Source organism: Melozone crissalis, unplaced genomic scaffold (assembly GCF_028551555.1).
Source record: "Melozone crissalis strain CALT ecotype California unplaced genomic scaffold, PUWL_Pcris_2 ptg000036l_1, whole genome shotgun sequence".
NCBI lineage: Eukaryota > Metazoa > Chordata > Aves > Passeriformes > Passerellidae > Melozone > Melozone crissalis.
The window spans coordinates 450,591-476,357 of NW_026535814.1; the positions used below are offsets into that span (position 1 = coordinate 450,591).

At 38.1% G+C, this 25,767-nt stretch overlaps 1 protein-coding gene across 2 annotated transcripts in view; it reads left to right on the forward strand.

Moving 5' to 3' along the window:
* The first annotated feature begins 7,685 nt into the window (after positions 1–7,685).
* The window catches only part of CHD1 (chromodomain helicase DNA binding protein 1), a 54,443-nt gene continuing 36,361 nt past the window's right edge, over positions 7,686–25,767 (forward strand). For both annotated transcript variants that reach the window (XM_054283301.1, XM_054283302.1), the window contains exons 1-4: positions 7,686–7,725; positions 9,581–9,790; positions 23,855–24,059; positions 25,074–25,175. In XM_054283301.1, the coding sequence (XP_054139276.1) occupies positions 9,738–9,790; positions 23,855–24,059; positions 25,074–25,175 (360 nt within the window). In that variant the 5' untranslated portion in view covers positions 7,686–7,725; positions 9,581–9,737. The remainder of the gene's footprint in view (positions 7,726–9,580; positions 9,791–23,854; positions 24,060–25,073; positions 25,176–25,767) is intronic.

Genomic DNA, 25,767 nt, shown 5'->3' on the forward strand with positions numbered 1-25,767 from the left:
AGTTTGGTATCCATATCACTGAATGTTCTCAGTTTAGAAACACAGAATGGCCAAATACAGTCCTGCCAAGTATTAATTTCCTGTGATGCTTTTCTTTAGGAAACAGTATTATTGCATTTTCCTGCTTCATAATAATTTACTAAGTTGATGAAATATCTCTGACTTACAGCAGTGCTTTTACTTCCTATCTCCACCTAAAGGGCCATACCATTTAAAGTTCAATGCTGCACAGCAGCTGAGAGAGAGGAGTGAGGAATATGTGAAACCAAGATCAGAGAACAAGGGGATGAGGCGCTCCAGGCACTGGTCAAGTGATTTCCGTACAGCCCATGCTGGAGTAAGTTTATCTTGATAGAACTGTGGCCCATGTTGAAGCAGTTTGGGAAGGACTGTATCCACAGAAAGGACCCACTTGGGAGTACTGGAAGAGTGTGATAAGGAAAAAGGGGCAGTGAGGAGCTGCTACAGGTTGATCCCAGCAGCCATTTCCTGTGTCCTGGCACCACTCAGGGAGAGGAGTCAGGATTGAAGGACTGAAGTTGGGCCTGAGAAAAAGCAGGAGAATGAAGGGAAGGCAGTATAGATATTTTAAATTTGTTTTTCACCATCCAGTTCTATTTTAATTGGCAATAAATTAAATTATTTCTCCCATGTCCAGTCTGTTTCCTCTGTGATGTTACTTAGTAGGTTTTTTCTCTGTCATTATCTTGACCCATGAATTTATTCTATATTTCTCTCCATCCTGCTGATGTTCAGGAATGAGAAAACAGCTCTGTGTGTTTCTGGCAGGCAGCCAAAATCAACCCACCTCATGTAGTGGAATTTGTCACAAAGAGGAAATGGAAAAATCAGATAATTAGGTTCATAATAATAATCAGTTTCATTGACAGACAAGCTATAAGAACAAAAATAACATGCTCGCTTAAAATTGCAAACTGTAGCAGAAAGAAAAAGGAAAACGTTAAAACTCACATTAGAATTTCTTATTACTTATGCTACCTTCTAAGAAAGTCTGATACTTTATAACTTTACAGTTACCAGCTGCCAAGAATTCACAGAACTTTATCTTTTTTGCTCCAGCCCTCGCATACAGCTTCACATTTTCTAGCACATGATGTAAACCCTCTTATATTTCCTTGCCTTGTATGACTGGACAATGGAATCTTACATGCTAGTCTGACAGCAAAGGTATTTCTCTTACATTTCTTTAAGTTTTAGGGTTGACTTAGCTCTCTTCTGCTTCAAGTAACAAATCCCTGTCTCTAAGGTGTTCCTTCCTACTAAACTGAGTTCTCAGCTCTACTTCTAAAGTTAAATCATTAACTTCTAAAATAATCCTTTGGAAGAATTAAGGCTTGGTATCAATAATTTCAGAATTTTTATCCAATCTTGTTGGTAAAACCTGGAAACAGAGATCTATATTTTAATACATTAATGATCTGTCTTAGACAAGACCTCAGAAATCTGAGGTCCCATTGCCCTTCTTTTATTTACATTAGCAGTAAATGAATTTTGTAATTAGTTTAAAAATCAACCTGAGAAAATAGATAGAGACACTGTTACATCTTCAGTGTCTTGCTGTAAAGTACATGCAGTTAACACTTTGTAGCCATTTTTTCTTCCAATGCTATTGTATCCTTTTAATTCTTATTTACTGTGTCTTGCAGGAATATTTTGAGGATTAAATTCTGAATGACAGTACAAACACTTTGAAGGAATAAATATATTCTGCATTTTTGCAACTCCTCTCAGCTTCAAAATCACTGCTTTCCATCACTCTATCAAAGAATTGATTGGTTTTGTTGTACAGAGCAATATAGTGCAGGTCTTTTCCAAACACACCTTCATATTTTATATGTTACATGTTAGGTACAGAAGCACGATTCCTCTTTCAGACAGCACTCCTGCTTATCCTCCATTTAGTACTGGAATAAACTGTTCACATATGATTCCTTCAAATTCTTAGTATATTTTTCCTAACAGCATTAGGATAAAGTAACAAATCTTATCTTTGAGCTGAATTCTGCACACTCAAATAGCTCTTCTCAGAAAAAGACTCAGACACTGAAAACTGTTACCCTTTATAAACTTATTTATACCTAGAAGTACTGAAGTACCAAAAGACTACTCATTACTTTAACTTCTAGTATGACCTACCCATTATACCGCCACAACTCAGACAGAAAAAAAGACTTATACAACTTGCACTAAGTCTAATGTAATACATTTTTTCAGTTGGTCCAGTTAGAGAATTGCATTACTCCAGTACAAAGGGCATAGTTTTCAAGGTTTTGGCCAAATGTAACCAATATACTAGCATAAAATATGTTGGTTTGCTAGAACTGATGCCTAAGATTGGCCTTCCTGTAGCAGAGAGGACGCTCCAAACATCTGCATTTGTAAATACTTGCAGTGTAAGCTCTGTCAGATTGGAATATGAGCAGCGGAAGCTTGTGAATGAAACAGGCATGCAAATAAAATTTCCAGGTATAAACAGAGTGTTATATATAGTAGCATATAGTTACGCCACTTTATGCTTCTTAACTTCAGTAAATTAGAAAAACTAAGGCTACAGTGACACGTTACAAAGAATTGGCATTATATGCACTAGGCTACATAACAGTGCTTATCAAATGAAAAACAGGTTCCTGCTAACACATGGTCACAGAGGAGGGCCTGCAGCACAAGAAATCCCTTATGATGGGAGCTCATTAAGCATGGGTGCAAATTCCAACAGACCTGCCCAGTATAATGCCTTTTGCTGTGATATTCTACCTGCCAAGTGTACCTGATCAACGCTTTACAAACCAGGCCAGCTGGCCAGCCACGTGAATTTGGGAAGACAAATCATGAATGAGATCTCTACAAGTTCATGATACACCACCAAGCAAACAAGGAAAGTGAGAAAGGTGCCAGATGAACAAGACTTGGATGATATGACTGTTGCAAACCCTGAAAAAGACAGTCTGCCCTAGAAATAGTATAACAGATCTCTAAAGGAGAGTTATGGCATATTAAACCTACCAACATGTAGAACCTGACATATTTTGATTGTTCAGGTTAATATCTAAGAAGAGAAAGAAAAGTACAGTTTACACTCAGTTTATACTTTTGTTAGCTAAACATTGAGAAGGAAACAGTAATAGACATAATGCTTATTTGACATCTATGGTCTACACCCTGCAGCTGTTTTTGGAGAGAATTAATGCTTCCAACAAATCTGTGGTGAATTAGACCAAACAAAACAGTACTTCAAAGAAAAGTGTGAACTTTTCTCAGATGTCCTGATGCATATTAACTTTAAAGGTTTATTATAACCATATAAATGCCCCTGTTTATATTAGTCGTTTCAGCTTTTCAGCAAGACATTCAGCCAATGCAGAGATACAGTGTTTCTGTAAAGGTCCAATTGTGTACAGATACTCTGTTCAGACAAGGTAGCAATCTGTTAAAACTTTAGTTGATTGTAATGTGCAGTTTTAAGTGAAGCAGTAGTCATGCTTGTCCAGTGATCAGTTTGTTGTTCTATTTAATTAAATCCATATAGTTAAGAAATTTTATGCATATATTTGTACCAGCCAAAGGTGTTATTTTTAAATTGAAAATAATTTAAATTATGTACTGACATATTTTTTTATGAATCACACAAATAATGTAAGAAATTTATAATTAAGTAATGAAAAAAAATCTCTATGCTTAGTTGGTCAAACTTAAGCAATATATCTAACTACTCACTCTTTCTTTTTCTTCCATAATTCCAGTTTCTGTGCACTGCAGTTGACAAATCTACTTGCACTTTAAGTATTGGCAGATAATTGATATTTAAATTTAACAAGACTTTGCATATTACATAAAATTCTTTTACAATAACCACTTCTGATCAACTGTTTGTGAAGACCTAAGCACGTTGCAGATCTAACCTAAACTGATTTCTAACAAGAGTAATCTGAAAGAGGCCCACAGACTAAACTGATAAAAAAATTCAGACTAGCTTTTTCCCCCTAGACCAGAATGCACTGAATCAATTTATTTTTCTTTCAACTAATTCTATAAAATAACTGGAGTTTTTGTCACTTTTGTTTTTCTCTAAATCTTATCTCTCTAGTCTTTAGCACTTTGCAGCTGGCTGGTTGCTTAGGCCCAAGTGAGGACAGGATTCTGCGTATCATAAAAATAAAAGGAGTGTGAGAGGCAAAGAAGGCAAGAAAGAAGGCAAGAAAGACTCAAGTCACAGGATAATGACTGTGTTACTTACATAAATTGCTTCTTAGTAGAAGAGAGAATGTAAAATTAAATGGAGTAACAGTAGGGATACAAAATGAATGAAAATGAAAAGAAGCAAACTAGACTATACCTGCTGCATTTAACAGCTACTCAAGAGAAAGGAACTCTTTGCTACGAAATTATATCTCAAGATGTGGTCTTTAAGATCTTCAGGACATGTTTTAGAGCTACCTGAAGGGTAGAAGCAGAAGAATCAAAGTACTAAGTGTGGTGAAGGAGTTGTTTAGAAAGAAGAGAACAAAAAGCAAAGAAACTAGAACATAATTTAGTGCACAGTTAAATCTTAAGGCTATTTCTTGCATCTGTCTTGCCTCACTAAAACTGCTAGGTGCAGTTTTGAAGGCTTCAGTACTTTAAAAAGAAAAAGCTTCTTTATCCAGAATTTCTAAATGTTAAGAATAGAACAGTGGTAAGTCCTTTCTTAAACAAAAGTTGCTGTGATAAACATGAACCCCTACCAGTGTTAGAAAGATAAATAATCTGAAAACATAGACATTGAAAGTGATTCTGTTCATGCATAACAGTACAGCTGTGTTGTACAGTGCATTATTATCTCTTGTCTATAAGCAAAAATCCAACTCACAAACTGCTGGGGTGGGGTAAATCAGTGACTCCTTAGGCACGAAAAATATTCTCACCCACACCCTGGTGAGGTGTCAGAAACTTGCAATACAGCTTCACAAAAAACCAATTTAATTATTTTTTTAATATTTAATTATAATTTATTCCACAGTTGGTAGCTTTCTGTAATGAGAAAAAGCTTTGTCGATCTGTCCCTAAGATGTTGTGCATTATGTGTATTTCTTTCTTGATGCAGACTGAAAGATGTGCGTACCAGAAGTCAGTTTTACTTACAGTATAAAATGCTGCTAAGATAGCAATGTCATCTATACTTTGTTATGGCATCTGGGAAAGAAGGAATTGGTTAAAGATGCAAAATGAAGAAAGAAAAGTGAAAGAAAAGTCCTTCTCACATGGAAGTGGAGAAAGATCTCCAGACAATGTTTTGGCAATTTTCAAGCACTCTAAGTAACAACTGCTGCTACTATCATACTGCACAGGGATCATTGCATGTGCAGCTGCATGGTGACCTAGTTCAGACAGTTAACTGGATATTTTTTGGCTCTCGTAGCAGATGAGGTTGGTATCACAGCAGTTCTGACTCCAGTTATTTAAATCATTGTAAAAATATACCTTCAAAAGGGATTTCCAAGGCTCAGAACTGAGAAACTCTATAAACATAGAGTTTCTAGGGTAAAGAAAACTGAAAAAGCCAAGAAGATTATTAAGTAAAATACAACAAACATGTAAGTGTGCTAGTTTTGGCTGGGATAAAATTAGTTTTATTTACAATAGCTGGAATGGGGCTATGTTTTGGTTTTGTGCTAGAAATTTTGTTGATAAAAGAAGTATGTTTTAATTACTGCTGAGCAGGGGTCATGCAGAGTCAGTGCTTTTCATGCTCCTCATCCCATCCCACCAGTGAGGAGGCTAGAGGTGCACAAGGAGTGGAAGCCAGGATAGTGGAGCCCAAATGACCACAGGGTCAGACCATATGGTGTCATGCTCAGTATATAAAACTGAGGGGAAAAGAAGGATGGTGGGATAGGTGATAGGGCGCTGCTCCCCTAGGGATGGCTGAACAACCACCTGCCCATGAGAAGGGGTTAGGTATTTTTTTTAAATTTACCTTAATTTAAAAGTTATTTTTATTTTGACACTCTTCAATTTAAACTTGAGTCCATTCCTCTTTGCAGCACTCTATCACAAAATATTCTCTGTTAAGATGACTTAGGCAAACTTTAGTGCTTCAGTAAGGAACATAGTATAACTATCCCCTTGTTGTAAACTTTCAGGCTGTTTTCTTGTCCAAGGAATTCCTAAATGCATCTTTTTTAACTCCAGAGGGAAAATTTTTTTCTCTGCCATCCATCACTGAGATTTTGTCGTAATCTCCTATACGGTGCTTGAGAACTGAGACAATGTATGCGCCTCATCTGGCCTCTGCAGCTCCTCAGACAGGGAACTAAGTGTGACAGCCAACACCACATCATGCTTGGCGCACTGAAGGTTCCTTGGTAGGCTCCAGGAAACCTAACCAACTCAGCTGCAGGGTGGTGTGTGCAACAGCTGTCCCACACATCAGTGAGCACCAAGGCAGTCAGCATTGCTCACCCTGGAAGAGTAACCATGAGTTAAGGCCTCCAGCTGAGTGACTGTGGCTCACATGTGGGTTCCAGCCAACACAACTCTTCAAGCCTGAATTAATTTGACAGCTGCTGTGACTATCTTCCTCTCATACACCCACAGGGTGAGTAGCTTCCTTCAAGATCTCCTTCACTGATGACGGAACTGTTTTCCTGCTGATCTGACCTCTTTCACCCTTGCAGGGTGTTCAAAGGTCTGGTGCTGGATGTCAGTCAGTAATGCCCCCACAATCCTCTTGCAAAGTGACAGAGCCTTACAGCGCAGGTGTGCTTTCATGGGGAAGAAGGCAGTTAAGCTGCTTCCACTTTCCAGCGCCGTGCTATGTTGTTTACAGCGCTCTCTCACACAGCTGCTACTTTCCTTTGCCACTCACTCTGGGAACATTTGGACACACAAAATGCTTTTTTGCTTGTTTGTTGTTTTTTTCGGGGTTGAGTTGTTCGGTTTTTTCCAATAACGAACATGCGTCTCGTTAAACCATACTGATCACTGGCAAGGAGCGGATACTTGGATTCAAGGAGTAAGGCCAGCTCCTTGCCTGGGAACAGTCCAAACCTCTTTAAGCATGCTTCATCACCGCTTGTGACCACGTGAAGTGAGAAACGCGGTTACATTTGTCGTCGGGCCGTGATTTTACACCGAAAACCGCAAACAAAACCCCTGCGCCGCGCAGCGCAGTATCAGGCGACCCGCTCCAGGCTGCGGCCGCGGCTCTCAGCTCATGGCGCTCCTCGGGCAGCGTCCGGTGCCCGCACACCGGGATGGGAGTATTCCCAGCGCTAGGCAGAAGCGAGGTAAAGGCAGATGACGGGTGGGAGCTGCAGCGAGCCCGCCGGCTCCCAGAGGGACGGCACGGCTTCCCTGATGCAGTGCGAGGCCGGGCTGTGGGTCTGCTGCTCATCGTCCCCGCCCGAAGCTCCTCCTCCCGCTGCCGGTCGGTCCCAGGGCGCAGGGCTGACATCACGCCCGGGGTTTCCATCCGACCGCGGGAGGGGGAGGCTGAACGGAGCGACGGCGTGATGGCGGCGGTCGCCAGCACTTAGGAGTCAGCGGCGGAGCAGAGCTGCGCCCACCCCGGTTCTCCCTGCGCACCTCCCAGCGTGGTCCTGACCCCATTGTTCGAGCGATAGAGCGAGCGAGCCCGCGACGCGGGCAGCGCGGAGCCAGCAAGAGCAGCGGCGGCCGCCCAGGCCCGGCCGCGGCCGCGGGAGCCGCCCGCGACCCGGGGCTGCGGTACGAGCGGCAGTACGCCCCGCGGGGCGCATCGAGGCCTCGGGCCTTGGGGTCCCGGGGTGGGTTGGGCCGGTCGGGCCCCACGCACTGCAGGTAGGCAAAGGCCGCCATGGCTCCCTTCGCCGGCCGGGAGATGAAAGCCACAGGGGGGCGGGCGGTGTGGAGGAAATGCGGGCCCGCTGCCGGTCTCGAGGGGGGTCGATGGCCGGCGCCGGGCTGGCTCGTCGGGCCCTCTGCCTGTTCTCTGTGGAGAAGAGGGAGGGATTCTCCGGGACCGAGGTGGGCAGTGTGGCCGAGGTGCTCCCGCGCGCTCCTGCGGGGGGAGCCACTGCGGAGCCACCCGGGCGGCCCGAGAGCGGCTCCGCTCCGGGCTGTGGGGGGCGCCGGGGGAAGCGATCGTGGAGGGCGGCAGCGATGGCCTTGGAAGCGCTGCCAGAGAGCGGCGCCCGTGCAGGCCGCGCCGATTGCGGTGCGAGCGGGCGGCGCTGTCCGCGCTCCCTGTGGGCGGGCAGCGAGAGAGAGGCGCGGGCGGTGGAGGATGAGGGTTGAGATCGGATCGGCCTGGGGCAGAGAGCAGGCGGCGGGGAGAAAGTTTTGCCGCCGCCCGCGATGTTTCCTGGGTGCCCAAGGCGCGGCGGTTCGTGCCGTCGCGGGATCTCCCGGCGCCCCCCGACTTCCCCGCGGGGTCCCCAGTTGTTCTTCGCGGCCCCACTGTGGCTGCGGGTTTCCTTCCGATCTCGCTGCCGTTCCTCATCGCCATTGTTCGCGGTCCGGAGCGGCCCGGTGGTGTCAGCGGAGGGCAGTGTCCGCCCCAGGGCGAGAATTCCCTCACCACCGCCTCGATGGGCTCGGGTTTGGGCTGTAGCTTGTTCTTGGGGAGCACCCCGGGGCAGGCAAGACCCTAATCGCCTTCACACCACTAAGTCTATGAGGGCGCGAGTTGATCTGATTATCACTGAGCTTGTACTTGCGGCCTATTTACCGTGAGCCTAAACTTTCTCTGGCTGCATCGAATACTGACTGCGTAGTAATCAGGCCTAGGAGACTAATGTATACGGAATAATGGTCATTCCATCTGTGGGATCTTGCTAATTTGATTTTGTGGAAGCTCATGTACAGTCTTTTATCTTCCTGCTCCTGCCCACAGCTGTAAGTGGGTCGCATTACGTGTGTTCCTGGAAATACTTGCACTATGTTTTGTGTATGGAATACATTTTACTAAGAAGATCTTAGCAGAACATTAATATTTACCTACCTCATTTAGTAGGCATTTTTTCTTTAATATTTAGATCTGTTTTGTCCTGCATTCAATACTATGCCCAAAGTCAAGACACAACGTATAGTGCAGTTAGGCAGTAAATTGTTCTCAGCCCACAGTACTAATGAAAATGTAATTTCTGTAATTTTTCTTATTCTGGAGCTAGTAGTTCAGCAGAAATTTCCATTTTTATAGCACCATCCATGAAAAGTTGCATAAAGAAGCATAATGGCAAAAAGAAGTGCACTAGACAAACAAAAAGCAAAACAATTTTTCCCTTGCATTTTGTGTATTTTATTTTCATGTTCCAGTTTTTAAAAAATAATTAATATGAAGACCTGTTGTTATCTGGCATTATTTTTTCTTGTTTTCACAGATAGCAGGAATTTTTTTTTTCCTCAGAAAAGGAAATAGTGATAAAATGATCAGCCATGAACAGGTAACACACGCACAAAAAAAAAGCTTTTTTTGAGTTACAGACATGATGTCAAACATGCCCCTTTCACTGTTAGTGAGAAAAAACCAGTTTATTTTTGGTATATCTTTAATTGCAAACATACTTTAAAATTGTATTAATGTTTTCCTTTCCTGTTTTAGGTGTTTTGGGAGAAATTTTGAATACCTGCTGACAACACTAAAGCAAACCTGTACAGTGTCTGGAAAACATACAGAGTAGCAAGAAGTGGATTCCTGATATCCACCTTGTACCTTGAGTGGACTTCTATTTATTTTTTTAAACTTTTTAATATTTACAATGAATGGGCACAGTGATGAAGAAAGTGTAGGAAACAGTAGTGGAGAGTCAAGGTAAGCACTTGTTTATTTTAGTTATCCTTGGCTATGTATTTTCTTACATTTTATTTACTAAAACTAATTTATATTTGAACTGAATGCTGAAGTGTGGTTAGAAGGCAGATCATCGTTAGGAAGACTGGCTTTGCTTTCCTACAGGTGCTTAATCTGCTTATTACATTCACATCATTTCAGCTAAGAATGGGAGTGATCATGTATACGTCTTACATAATAAAGCTGAAGTAGCATTAAAGCCATGTCAGCATCCAGCAGCTTAGTATCTCTCTTGAGGAAAAAAAGTGCCTGAAAAAACAAATTCAAAACCATTGGATTAAAGTGTTAAAGCTATCCTCTATAAAGTACAAGGCACACATGCATAATATATGTTGTATAAAACCCTAATTAGGGTGTCATTAAAGAAGCAGTGGTTCACGTCAGTTTTTGATATGAAATACTTCATGATTCTGTCATTCTTCAAAGCTGTCAGACTTGTGTAGCTGAAAGTGTTAACTTTGTTTTTGGAAGTGAAAGAACTGTTGTCCAGCTGTGTTCTTAACTAAAACGAAACCTAAAATCAGTTCTCTAATGTCAAATTACAGTCTTCTATGAAGTGCAGAATGTTAAGATGTTTGGAGAAGGATTAGAATGTCCTTGTGTTTATGCAGGGTGACAGCCAGTTTGTAGGGTGTGGAATTAAGTTCACTTACTAGAACAGTTCTAAGTTCAAAAAGCCCCTCCTTTGCTACAAAGTTCAGATTTCTAAAACTGGAAGTACGATAAACCTAGATGTTTAAAAATCAATTTACCAATAAAAGGTGAGCATTAGGCTTCTCCTCTAAGAGGTGGTTTGTGACTGTGCTGTTTTTCTGCCCCTCTTCCTGTCAGATTACAGCCTGTTCTACTGGTTAGCTAATTCTTTCAGTCAGAGGGCCATAAAGAAAACTACGTTCTGCAGACTATGAAACTTCCAGCTGGGTAGAGAGAGATCTGAATTATTGCCTCAAGAGAAGAAATGCAAGAACAACATATAACTGCCAGCTAATCAGACAGCCTGTGCTGGCCATCAAACTTCTACAGTGTATGATGGACTGGGAAGACAGGGAAGAGAGAATTGTTTAGGAGACCCTGGGTACAAATCACAAGGAAATTTATGAACAGTGAAACTAAAGAGACTTTTATTGTTGTGTATTTTTATGTCAAGATTCTGGTTATATGCAGAAGTTTTCAAATTTGTGAATAATTTGTAAGCTCTTAACACATAGTAATTTTTGAAGATTTCTGCTTCTTATAAAGTTGATAATGTTACAGTTAAAAAACAAGTATGAAGTCTCTTATGGGAAATAATATTGCTTGTTGCTTAAAAAAAAAAGGCAAAACAAAACCTTCCAAGGAACATGAACCTACCTGGGACAAGTTAGCATGTGGATTTTCTTACTGCTTGAAAGAAACCACCTTGCTAAAGGTCTACGGAGAAGCTATTTTGTATTGAACTGTGATTGCTCATAACTATCTGTATATCAAAGTTACTTAAAAGCCATAGCAGTTCATAAGACTAAAGTAATTAAATGTAATGAAGTTCCCATGAATTTAATGAAAAATAAGTATCAGGAGGATGCACAGTGCTCAAAACTTCATTTTTGCCTGGATAGTGAGACTTTATTCTTCCTCTTAAATGTCCTGCTGAGCACATCTTAAAACTTTAAAATTTTAAAATCACAACAACTCTTTTTCCTAGACTTGTGTCACTTGATAACCTTGTAGTCTAATTCACAGGCAGGCCTTGGAAAGTTTATTTTCATGTTCATTATCAGAAAGCCGTTTGTATAAGCAAGAAAACTTGGCATTTAAAATGATGGAACTCTCTTCTGTCTAACCTAGTTCCATTATTAAAATAATGCAAAATATTTTTATATGACTTGACCTTGGTTTATACCTGAGCATTTTTTACTTTAATGTGTAGATTTCGAGTACTTGAGATGATTTTCACCCTGAGGTACCTTAGCAAGCTGCAGCTGTAGACAGATACTTTACTGTAACTTGGGATTTGTTGCTGTAATTATCCTTCTGATCTGGATGTGTGATTTTAGAGAATGGAGGTAAAAATTGGCAACAGAATGTGTTTCCTAAGCTTATAGTGATCCCATTCTGTTCAGAATGCTAGGGGTGGAAATAAAATAAGTGAAGAAAGCAATTGAGAACTGCTGCTGGGAGTGAATTGCGAAGAAGATCAAATTCAAGAATTAGCAGGAAAAAAGAAGAGGTGAAGATGAGTACAGTGATCATCTAAGCCGCAGCATTGCTGTTAAGTAGGAGAAGTCTTTGAAAATTTCTGTCAGTTTGCAAATTTGATACTTCAAAAGTGCAGTAAAGCAGTTCACTTGCCTTTGGTGTATGGTGTCAAGTTCCATTCTTGTGTTGTTTTATTTTCATTACTTTCATTTATTTTCATTCATTTCAAATTTTCATTCATTTTATGGAAACACCATGACTTGAAAAAGTTGTTGAAAGCTTGTAGTATTCGCAGCAGTCGGAGGGCTGGAGAAGGAACTGATCATAGACCTTTGACTTGGTGCACTGTGGTACGGGATTGTAGCTTGCCTTTATTCACCGTGTCTAGCTATGAAGGTGATTGTTTTTTCTTAAGTGAGAAGAATGAACAGTTTGCCACACTGCTTCATACCTTTCCAGCATTGCATCTATTCATCTGTCTGCTAGATCACTAGAAAACTTTCCCTGGTTGCAGGTATTCATCCTGAAGTTCTCTTTTGCTACAGGTGGAAAAGTGCATGGCCACACCATTTGGACTTTCTTTGGCTATTTCAGCCTCTGAAGCTCTAAATCACTACTAGAACTGAGCATGATGGAAATTGTTGTAAACATTGTTAATTAGTCTTGTTTCTTGGTGTTCCAGTTTCTGTCCAGTAATCACAATGGAGTCTAGTTTCCAGTTTCTTGTTTACTAGAAATAACTATTCTATAATGTTTTTCTGTAGCTCAGGGTAAAATATCACAGATACTATTCATCTGGATAGCAAGTGGGTGTAGACGCAGACTTATTAGTAATATGCTGAGAAGCTTACTCAAGCAGAGTATCTTTGTATAGTGTTCTTGACGTCATTCAGTACAATTCATCATATAAACTTCAATATGAATACATACATTCAAATTACATAACAATAAGAAAGCTTAATCAGCAAGGAAGGGCAGTTGTACCTGAACTGCAAGACAAGTGCCAGGTAGAACAAGGACTGCAGCAATGAAATGTTGGCACTATTTGAATAACAATCTGATTTCCTATCTCTTTGCTGTTATGTGTTTCTGCAGAACAAGGTATAGAGGACTTGAGCATACCTTTCTTTCCTAGGTAAAAAGGCATGTGCTCAGTGTTGCTTGAGTGGAAGGTAGCTGGCCATTTTTGCAGTAAGCAGGAAGCAGCTGTTTACACCAAAGACTTCTACAAGTTTTTACACTTGAAAGTTGATGTTAAAATAAGAGGAATTTCAGTGGGTTTAATCTGTTTTGTGGACTGCACAATCTGTGAACCACATAATTAAGTAAACACTAAAGACGTGGTCAACAGGCTTCAATTTACTATATAAATGCATATCTTCCATAGAAAGTAAAGAAGATTTGTTTAAAGCCGTGACTTTAGGTTCTCGCTTTCCTGAAATCTAAGTGGGAGTTAAAATAGAAATTGACCAAGCATATTTGCAGAATTACTTGTATGCACTGACTTCTTTTTAGTAGGAGTTTAATAGATGGTATTAGTAAAAGTGTATACAGCAAGAGAGAGCCTATAAATAAAACTGTATATATTTAGATACATATTTACTTCACAGGAATTCTCAGATCAACGAAAGTACCTGAATGGTAAAGAAAATTGTTGGTAGCATGAACTGTAAAGAGCTAGTGGATAAAGCAAACTCTTTGCAATATTTTTCTCCTTAATTAACCAATAGTTATTTTATCAGGAACAATCTCTTAAAAAATTAAGCATACTAAAGTATGATAAGGTGTCCAAGTCCAAGTTAAAAGCATCTTTCCCCTTCTTTTTGGAAGAGTTCAGAGAGAACATGTATCCAAGCCCAAGTATTTTTTTCCTAGAAACCTTTCTAACTAAAAGAAAAAATTAAAAATTCATGGTCTGGCTCTTGATCTGCATGTGATCTTAACTTTGGTTTTTTAACTCTTGCTGAATTTATCCCTGTGTTTTGTGTAACCCAACTGGATGTCACATACCTGTACCACATATTTTAAATTTAATTCCTTTACTCTAGAAGTGTAAGGATTTTAGCTAATGCAAGCTTTTCATGTTCCTCCAAACGAAGTGTTACGATACCGGCAGTGTATACATCAGACCTGTCCAGATGTGGTCTCTCAGCTGTCTTCAACTGTTTTCTTTGTTTGGTTGGGGGTTTTTTTTGTCTGTTTGTTTGTTTGGGTTTTTAAAGGTTTGTTTTGTTTGTTTGTTAAATTCCATGTAATACTTTTTGCTGGTAGTCCCAAAGGAGCTTCCAGTAAAGACATCGTGTTGCTGCTGGATCCAGCTATGTGTTGAAGGTTTCTCAGATTACACAACAAAGTAGTAGACCCCTGGTAATCACTGATACCTCCTGCCTGTGAAGGGTTCCGGGAACAACTTTATGCTCTTAAGATGCGTGACTTGCATCTTTCAAATAAAGGCTGTAGTTCATATGTTCATGAAAGTTGGTAGGTATCAGTTTAATTTTGATAACATTGCTTTGCTTACAGTAGTAGCAGCAAATAATTAGTCTGCAGGACAGGAAACACAATATTGGTGAATGTTAGCCCATACCAGGAAAATTCAATGCAGTTCATACTCTGTAATAGCTGAGAACAGGAAATAACATTTGGCAGATTAAACATTATATTCTTGTGCCCTCTTTTCTTTACTCGCAGTGATGAATAAGATAAATCTGCCTTATGCATTGTAATTAAGTTAAATAGTTAAGATTTCTGGAAGAAATAAAACTATTTACATGACATTTGCATATAGAAACTTACTTGTAATTTTATGAGTTTGGCATTTAGTATCTATTACTTCTGCATATTTTGAATGGGTTCTTCAAATTCCTATGCTTTTCTTCCTTCGGCTTTTTTTAAAAAACCCAGCAACCAAGCATCAAAGGAGACAGTCCATTGTCATCTCAGATAAGTTTCAAAGACTTTGCAGATAGTAATCTCTACTTCTTAGTGTGTTGAGCTTTAGTTTGCTTAAATTGTTACACTCTGATTTTCTAGCCTTGAAACAGAAGGTAACTAAGGTAACGTTGTCTAATGAATGCACTTGAAATCAGTGATGTTACAGTTACTGTCCTAGACAGGAGTCTAAATTTTCTGTCAGTTCTTCCAGAATGTGGCTTGTTTAGCTTTCCATTTTAGGATTTGTATTCTAGTGCCTAGTTTCTCATTGTATGATCCTCTCAGGGGCATCTTGTTCTAAAGAATCAACTAGTGAAGCTGAACTTAAGACTGTGGCAGCTAAACTAATGGCTGTGTGGCAGGATACTTGTTTTGAGCATTTCAGCAGATGAAGAAAATGGCAGCTAAGCTACTAAAAATCTGTCTGCAACTTCTGTATGTGTTTTCCTATGATTTTCAGAAACTGAAACAATTGCATTTCAAAAACTGGTAAATGGGCTCTGAATTTGCAGTGATGCTGCTAGACACTGCAGTGTGGTTTGAGTTCTCTATGCTGTTGCCTGTTTTATCAGTCACATCTGCAGTTCCATGTGCAGGAATGGAGAGGTGTTACATAGAAAGGAGAGGTGTTACACCATGTAGTAGATGTGCTAAAATTGAGTAATACCAAAGATGCCTTTTTCATTTGAAATTGGTTTCGTGTTTTTTCCTAGATTCTATGTTGATTTCCACTGGTTTATGCCTTGGTTTCAGGACAGCAGTCTCAAGAAATACTGCTTGATTGTTCCTGCTTGTTTCTTCCACATTTTCATAGATGCTTAAGGATGTTTATGAGAACAGAAGTAGCTTTGAAAAGCTCTGTCTTCTCTTTGACACCATAGGGGACATTGGAGAGGGCAAAAATATCAGTGTCAGAAAAAGTTGTTTTTATATATCCTCACCAATAGATGAATCTATTGGTGAGGACTGAATGTGTTTTCAAAGTGTGGCAGGGCATACTGTTCCCAGTATGAATTGTGTAAATATTTCTGTAACTCAGAGCAAAGGTAGGAGCAGTTAAAGAGAAGCTTTACAGTTCTGTTTCTCGTTTCTGTGTTCCCCTTTTACTATGAGATGACAGATGTAAATGCTCGCTTTGAATCCATGTGTGTCAATGTATATCCCTCTTCTTAAGTAATTCCATTTCTACTCTTAAGTTTAGCATCTAGCATACTAGGATTTAATCTGAATTACTGCTCATGTGGAAGAGTGTCATAGTTAATTTTGCAAAATGGACTACAGACTGATGTTTGTTTTTAATAAACAAGGCTTACCCCTTCTCTGGGTGAAGGAGGACATCTCTCCTTTACCTTTTTTGTTTCATGCCTGGGTGCAGTGGTCTCCAAAATTGTTGTTTGTGCACTCCTGTCAATATTTCAGCATGCATCTCAATGTATATATATTTTATTTATGAAGTATATTAATGTAGTAATACTTGTACTAAAATCTACCTTTATAAAACATATACAATAATTAGAAAATTTAAAATTATGAGATAAAGATTTAATATTTGAAAATAGTAGATTTTTATTGGTAAAATAACTATTTTAGCACTTAATAAAAATAGTAAGAATATTCTTGTTTAGTAATATCTTGGTTTAACATTTTGTGACACAGTGTCTTGAAGGTATGGTTCCTCGTTAAGTTTATTTTGTTACCTTATTTTAGTGACTAGTACATCTAAGAAGATACCCAGCAGAGATACATGGCTTCATATGGAAGAAATGCATTGTCTACTGCACTTACTAAGTTGTAGTACTATTTTTTTCAATCCCATCAGCTAATTATGTGATGGTTTTTATTATATTTTGTCTAGTAAATTTCCAAGTACCCTGTCATGCGTGTTAATCTGAAAGGGTTGCAGTTTTTATGTTTTTAACAAATGGGTTCAAAACCCACTGAAACTTCTTGGAAGATTTTCATAAAGGCTGGAAATTTTTATCCCCCAGCTTTTAATATGTATAAATGCAATAGCTTTTTTAGGGAACATGCATTGGTTTTAGTAATATGATCATATAATGATGGAAACCTTTCCAAACATCTGTTTTCAAAGCGCTATCTCTATGGCATGAGTTTCTTTTGAAAAGCACCTACTCTTTAACTGTTAAAATGTCACCTTCACTTGGAAGGGATATATAAAGTCTGTTTATTATTTTCAAAAATATCTGCTAGGTAGCATACTACTGGTAACAAATTATTTCCACAGAAATGGTCAGTATATTTGAAGCACTCTTCTTTTTAAAACAAACAAATATTCCTTGTCGACAGTGCTTCTTAGCAGTTAAGCCTCTTATGGCATAAATAGTTTCTTAAGTTAATTTCCTATCTTGTTACAAAATATGGTAAATATTTTACTACTTAATAGACTTATTTTCTTAAAATTAAGAACATCAGTGACTTCCTACATTCTTCTGGCTCCAGATTCTTTGCTACAATAGCATGCCGGTTGTTGATGGAGTGGATGAATTTATTTTGTACAGCAATCCTTACCACCCTTACTAGACTCTCTTTTTTATTCCAGTCAAAGCAACCACACATTCCCAGTTATATTTGCATCGTTTTTTCATAAAACTTTTTTTTATTTTTTTTAATTAAAGAAGTAGTTTACTGTTAATAAAGTAACTTCTCTAATGCTTTTCCTTTAGTGGCTTAGGAAAAGTAATTTTTAATGTACCTCATTATTGAAATTCCTGAATTTGAGACCTGTTAGAAACATCTGTACTTTCATCGAATTGTAGAGCAAACCTTCTGAAATGGATGATTTGTTCTAGTACTTGTTTTTTCAAATCTTCAGCAATGTTTTCTATGTGTCTTTGAACAGCATTTGCTGTCAAAGAAATGAGCTTCAGTTTGTCACTGTAGTTTTCTATGCATTATTTTACTTATTTTTAAGTCACAAAAAATCAATTCTCAGATGGCATGATGGTTTTTTCCCCCTTGCTCTTAGGTAAGAAAACCTCAGAGTAGGCTGCTACTTTAATTTATCATTAAAAAAAGGGACATTTTTTAAAGTACAAGATTTGCTATTACTGCATTACTTGAAACATTGCTGGAAAAAATGAAGGTTTATCTTTGTGTTTTGGATGGTTAGTTTTCAGATGTCTTGTTAATTGTGATGGTTTCATGCTACCATTGGCTAATATCTCAAGATATGATACACATTTAGGGTACGAGTAATTGTTAACAATGGTAAGCAGTATTTTGAATAGTCTTGATAACGGAAATTTTCTTTAATCCAAATTCTTGTCAGATGTCATTAATTGTCATTGTTTGTTACCTTGGGAGTGTGGCTTATGAAGAGCTTGTACTGTAATAGAAGTGTAGTGCTGCCATTTTCTTTTCACATGCACTCACAGTACTTTGAGTCCATTGTTTCCTTGCAGGACTCTTTTTAAACTACTCCATTCTGTAAGGGTTAATTTGGTTAAAACTAAGTAATACTATCCAGGAATCCACCTCATCGGGCAGAGATAAGCTGCACACAGGTCTCTCTCACTTGCACACAGAAGGAATGGAGTGATTGCACCACTGTCACCCCTCTGGGTTGTGGAGCAGATACTTACTCCAGGGCCCCTCAACTTCCTTATGTGACACCGGGCCATCAGACAGACATACGGGCTGAGTGAGCTTACAGGTGTCAAACTGTTGGCGATGGAGAGAGACTGGGAATACTGATTCGTTGATCAATATCCAATTTTATTGTTGGATACAAACGCTTATATACTATTTCAGAGAGACTAGCAATGTGTACTACAATGATTAAGTTAAAATCACATACACAAACTTAAGCATATAACATCTCTTGCTTGCAGAGTTTAATGGGATTTTTTTTCTGATAAAGGTGTCTGATTTAGTCTTCTTGCAATCTAGGTCTAATTTTCAAAGTTCCATTCGCTTTTGCCGAGTCATCCTGTAATCAAATCTCTTATGTTAAGCAGGTCCAAAGTCCATTATCTGTCTTGTGTCCCCCAACATTCCAACATCAGATCATTTATTAAATAGTTGAATATTTGTAGAGTTTAGTTTGTGGTTTGGGGTCTCCTTGCCTCCCCTTCCTTCCTTTTTGTCCCTTGCTGTCCTTCCCATCCTTTCCTTCTTGCATTTCATAGGTTGTTACTTTGGTTTGGGTGGGGTTTTTTGCTTTGTTTGTTTGTTTTAGATAAAAATTAAATCTTAATATCAGTTCCAATGTATTCTTTACATACCCCCACTGATTGTCTTGTCTGCTTATGTGCACTCCTCTTTGATAACCATTGTCTTCATGTGCCAGTTTTCACTCATCAGTGAAGTGTTGGTGAGGCTGGGAGAAGGGGAAGCTGTTTGTCATTCATAAAACACCTTAGGGCAAATACTGCAGCTCCAAGGCTGGCTCCTTGAAGCATGATAAAGCCTTTAGGTAAATCCTGGCATTCCTCACATCAGTTTGAAGTATGGATTGCCTTTATCACTAGGAAGACTGTCTTTAAGAGATAGTTTCTCAGCTAAGTCCTGAGGCAGGGTCAGTCTGGCTCATGGATAATGTGAAGCAACGACTCATTGTTTTGTTCTACGTGTGAAACAAAAGTAGAAGTACAGATAATGTCCCAGTGATGTTACATCTGCAGAGGCAAAGTGCTAGAAATCATTGGTCTCTGTGTGTTAAATTGATATGATATAGTAACTGCTAGTATCTATGCCTAATAGAAGTTGAAATGGAAAACTGCTGCTGCATTGGGTTTTCAGTAAGACTTAATTTTTACTGCCCCATTTTTTCATTATGGACACTGTTTAAGAGATATGGCTAGAAAATGCCATGGATATATTTAACTTTGCCATTTGTTGTAAGGGGAAATGTATTTCTTTATTCTCCTCTTTACATAACTCTTTTCCCTTTGTCCCAAATAAGTCTGTGCACATTTTGGTGGATTTGTTCATTGTTAGAAAAAGTTACATAGGTCTGTGCTTTTACTTCATTGCTGCTGCTTTTTTACAGGTGTTTTGTAAAAAACAAATAAGGTGCTTCGTTATATCGAAAGTGGATTGTTAGTTGAATCTGATATCGGTCTAAAACTGCTTTGCATGAGATATGTGAAGAAATTAAAAAAAAACAGTTGATAATCAACTATTCTTTCTGTCTGTCTTGCAGATACAGAACTTTATAGCTAATAAATAACTAACTCTTGGACTGAAAAATTATATACAATTTCTGTTTGAATAGATACCTAGTCCTGTTAGACAGTAGAGGTTTTGTTGTTGTTGTGTTTCTACAAAAATGTTTTCTTTAAACTGCTGTGTTACACAAAATATTATTATTAAAAGTGCTAGACAAATATTTTATTTTTTTTAAGTACAGGAAAAGCAAAAGGACAGTATGCATCCAGAAGAGTATAAAATTTTGATCTTGGCATAAACATGCTCTCTTTTGGGTCTTTGACTTATAGAAAGAAAAATTTTCTCTCTAATATTGAAAATATTTTGCACGCTGAAAACTGAGCCCTAAGCCTGTAGTTCTTCCTGTAGATGTGTTTTTTGCCTTATGTGCCGCATCTGTGTTACTGTTGCTTCAAATCCTTCATATTTCTGTGGAGGAAAGTTCTTTGAAGTATGGACTGTTGCAGCTGTCGGGGATTTTTAATGTTCTATCTCATGCCATGCTGCTTGTCTATACTGTCTTAAAGATCTGCAATTTGTTGTTATGCAGAGCTTATATATTATTCGACTTTATATCTCCTTTGCAAACAAGAGCTTTAGGTTTCTTACTTATAGTGCTATCTTTGTAAGTTTGTGCCTATAGGTTTCAGGCTGAAAGAGTGTATTTCAGTACATGATAAAAGAAACATTGCTTTGGTAGCCCTCAAGAGAGCCTGTCAGTTACTTGTTCTGTGGTAGGTCGATCAGGAACAAGTCAACAGGCAAGTCAACCGTAGAAGTGAAAACCTATTTGTTATTCTTACCTAATTTTCTTAATACATGCTGTAGTTCTGTGAAGATATCTGGGACTATGTGGTGCACAGGCAGAACTTGTAATTCACACAAGTGTCACGCAACTGCATTAATTTGGATGATTATAATTGAAGTGGGCTCTTCCCAACATAGAGTAGCCTTGTGTGTTTGAATATCTGTAGTGCTTTTTGTGAGTTAATTTCAAATGTTTTATGCATGTCTGTAAACTGTCATGGATTACTAAGCTTTGGTAAATATTTCAGCAAGTTGTTGCTGTTACCCTGGTTGTAAAATTATTCCAGGCTACTCAGTTTGTCTTTTCCCCTTTCCTTGTTCTGATTTGATGCTGTGGCATAAGAAAGCCTAGTAAGTTATTATTGGTGCTATAGTGTTTGAATTTCATTTGACTATTTTTTGCTGTTCTGTGTACCAAATGTTAATCTCTGGTAGGGATCCTACATTGTCCTTCATGCATGGCATCGTTAGGGAAGCTCTAAATCAGTTGTGGTGAACTTTATTATTTGTTTTTTTCTTCTTGTAATTTCTTATAATTTTCTTGTAATTTCTCTCCCCATTTCTTTTACTTCTGCGTGTAGGTTTGTTTTCTGGTCTTGCATTTATTAGTAATGTGGTTGAATTAAGATTTTTACTCTTTGTTAGATGTTGCTATGTGTTGTGATGTGAGTTCTGTTAGGCTGCTTTTGTCCAAATCAGGCCAATTTACTTTGAGAAACAAGGATTATGGAGTAGCTCTTACATTGCTGGTCCTTCTTGTAAGCCTAATGGAAATTCATTACCAGACTCAGAGCTTCGATGAGAGCTAGCTGGCAAGATAAGGAGCCCATGTTCTTGTCTTCGAATACTGTATGATCTACATCAAAATCCACATGTTGACATGTTGCTATTGTTTAACAGAGACCTTAGATGATAGGTAGCTGATCTCTTAGTAAATAATAAAATCTGGTATTAGCTGGTTTTTTTGCATTGAACTCTACAGCAAATAGCATTACCCACTACAGTTTTATTTTCCCTATTTCAGTCCCTTTTGGTTTTAAACTTACACTCAATTTCTGGGAAGAACATAAAAAAACTTAAAATTTCTCATCAATTGTTTATCCCTGGAGATGTCTAAGAGGCATTTGGTCTGGTGCTGGGTGATGTGGTTTAGGAGTTAGAGTGATAGTGCTGGGTTCACTGGATGGTCTTGAAAAGTCTCTTCCAATCTTGATGATTCTGTGATTCTATCTAATCAGTGTAATTCTTGTTTACTTATCTGAGTAAACTGGAATTTTTTTTGTATTTTCTTTTATCTCTCCACCATTCTCTTCTGTATCTGGTTTAGGTGTTTCTTACAGTGTTAGGAAGTTGACGAAGATGTTTTATTCCAGTGTTAGTTTCCCCATGCTATCTTAGAAAGCAGGCACTTTGTCTTGGTTGCCTCTGTCTGTGTATGCAGTTAAACCTATGGTTAGCACTGTATTAGTATGTGTGAACAATTTTACTGCTATATGGAAAGCTAACTTAATTACCATCCATATGGCTTAGTGTTTTGCATAAGTTTTTGATTTGGGAATCCATGTTATTAATGTCCTCTTCAAGCGAGCCTTGTCCTGCATGAAGGTACTTGATTCCTTTCCCCTCCTTCAAGGTTCTGTAGTATTTACATACTTTTGTTAGCTTTTTATGACTAGAACTTTGTCCGGTATTTATTTGTGTCTCTCCATGCTGAGTTTTCTTCTATATATCTTCATTTACAGTTAGTAAATGCCTTCTGTAGTCTCTCTGACATGTAGCAACATGTTTCTCCACATCTTGCCCTTCAGAGCAAGGAAGCTTCACTGTGTTTACTTTGCCCCTCTTTATTTTCCTGGTTGCTGGTTGCAGATGGCTGATGGAGGTGCATTCTGCAGGGATCTGTTAATGAATAGCTTCATTTCTTCTTTTCTGGTACAGTTTTGTTGGTTGCAGCAAAAGCAGAGGAGTGATTTTGCTTTGTTCTGCAGTTGTAAAATAGTCAGTTAAGTATATTCTGGGGCAAATGATCAATCTTCCCTCTCCCCCACCTCACCTCCAGCTGATTGTCAGACAGATGAATTGTGCTGGCAGAGACCAGCTGGGCTTTGATACAGTTTTGGCTTTAACATTTTCAATTCCAGCTTCATGTGTACTCTGGTTTTTAAGCATTTGTGTCAGTGTGTACATAATTTGAAATAATTTTGCCATGCGGTGTTTCTTTCTCGTGATATCTTTGAAATGTAGTATTAATCTAGGAAGGAATTTTACTAAAGTTTCAAACTCATCTATTCAGTGAAAAACAAATGCTAAAATTATAAAAGAAGTATCTTTAATTAATGCGTGTTGTAATTATGTTAAATGTGGTGTGAGATGAATATACAGATGAAGTAATTTAGACAGCTCAAATGTATGCCAAAGGAAGTGCTTTGGCACAAGTCATACCACCTCTGAATAATTCAGAGTTGCCTGTGTGGGGAAAGTTTGTGCTGCTCTTTTAACAGAAGACCATGGTCTGTGTAGCTTTCTGTTTTGTTTTAAGGACTACCACGGCTTTATTGAAAACAATATTGGATAGTCTTTTGTGAAGTAGTCTAAACCATTAGCTAGTATGGCATTTGATGGCCCTAAAGGCAGGGATTTTGAAGGGAGTGAAGCTTGTTTGTATGGCTACAAAGCATTTCTACCACTTTCAATTTCCCTGTATGACACTGCTATAATAATTTGAATGGTTTTGCTTTATCTTTATTTTGGCTTCACATAAAGTATCTAATTACACTTTAAATTCTTATTCCCTGTTTATTTTTAGCATTTTTCAACTCTGCTTATGTAGTCTGGTCTGACTTAGCAGTTGAGTTATAGGTAAAGCTAAGGTGTCTTATTTTTTCTTTTAATCCTGTTACGTTGGCACTTGTGTAATATCCTACTAACTTGTCATTGCAGCCGATCAGATGATGATTCTGGGTCAGCATCAGCTTCTGGATCTGGTTCAAGTTCTGGAAGCAGTAGTGACGGAAGCAGCAGCCAGTCAGGCAGCAGTGACTCTGACTCTGGTTCAGAGTCAGGGACTCAGTCAGAATCAGAGTCTGACACATCTAGAGAGAAGAAACAAATTCAGTCTAAACCAACAAAAGTTGACGGATCTGAGGTAAACAAGATATATAAATGAATTCTTTGTCAAGGAAATGGCAAAGGAAATACTAAAAAAGTGGAAAGGGAATAGTAAAAAAATATTTTAAAATTATTTTAAAGAGCAGTGCTCATTAAAAAAAAAAAGAGGTAATGAAATGTTCTTAATTAGATTTTAACTTGATTGGGTTAGTGAAAGCATGTACTTTGCTGCCTTAAACATTGGGCAGGTTTCTCATATAAGTGTTTAAATTTGTACTTTTAAAATTCTCACATTTGTAAGTATTTTCAGTTAAAAGGCTACCTAAATTTCATCATACAGAAGCATGTGCTAATTTACTGGAACTTATGTAAGAGAAAGATAACATATACTGTTGTTCCTGAATTCTGTTTTTACATTGTTTCTCAAATGATTGGTTTCATTGTATGTATAAATAATTGTGTAAAAATTTCAGGCTTACATATGGTTAGCTTTCTTTATCAATAAGTCTGCTAAGAGCAGGAAAAAAGTAATGTTGAGAAATCTCTTCAATCCAGTGGGCCAGAATTACATGCACTCTCCCATGTTTATGGAGTGGTGTACCGTATTTATGAAGGTAGTTATGGATGAATCACACCAAGAACTGAAGACAGTTAAGGATTCTCTGTTAAATTTTTTCCCATATGTTTAACTATTACTGTATGAAACAAAATCATAGCAGTTGAGCAATCTGAAAGAATTTATCTGTGTGAATTTAAAAATGTACTTTATGAAGTTTTGCTTTTTATCTTTTAATTACCTACACAACTATGGTTAAACATGTTTCAGTAATCATCCTAGTGATTAGCATATAACATTCTGTTTTGTAGAAATCTTACAACTTTAAAAAGCTGTCTGATATTGTTAGTTAATGTTAGTGTTTTGTAGTGAATTGTTTTGTAGTGAAATGTTTAAATTGATAAAATTAAGAGGCTACTTAGGAAAAGTAAATATGCGGTAAACTGGAGATTTTCAGTATGTTTAACTGACTCTTGCATGTCTATTCCTGTTTAGTTTTGGAAGTCTAGTCCAAGTATACTTGCCGTGCAAAGATCAGGAGTACTCAAGAAGCAGCAACAACAAAAGGCAGCCTCATCAGACAGTGTTTCAGAAGAGGTGATTAATGTAGTTTTAAAATGTACACATTGCAATAAAATTACATTGAGCAAATATATATTCTCTGAGTGAGCATAGAAGCCTGGGGTTAGTCTATAAAATTAACATTCAAATAACTGACATTTTTATGCAGAAAAGTAAAGATATCTCTGGTTACTTGTTTCCAAGTGAGTTGTCCCAAAATTATAGCAGTGCTATTCTGTGCTTTTTTTACGTAGTATTCTGTGTTGTCTAGACAAAATTTTCAAGCCACACAGTGCTGACTTACACTGTATTTCTGGCTTCTTGAGTTTATTGTAAAGACAAATAAAAATGCTAAATTATTTTTTCAATGTGTTTTTGGAAAAGATGTCTGCTAGAGTTTTAAGAAATTCCATATGAAGTAGAAAACTAATTTTTACAAGTCTAGTAGTAGTTACCGCAGAAGAATTCTTATATTTTAAGTATGAGACCTGTATTCCAGGTATTTCAAAACCTAAATCATAGGCTAAAGAAATACTGACTTTTTGCAGCAGGAATATTTTTTAAGAACAGTAATCGGAACCATGAAATGTAATTTATTTGTAAAGCTGTCTTTTTGTCCTGTATTACA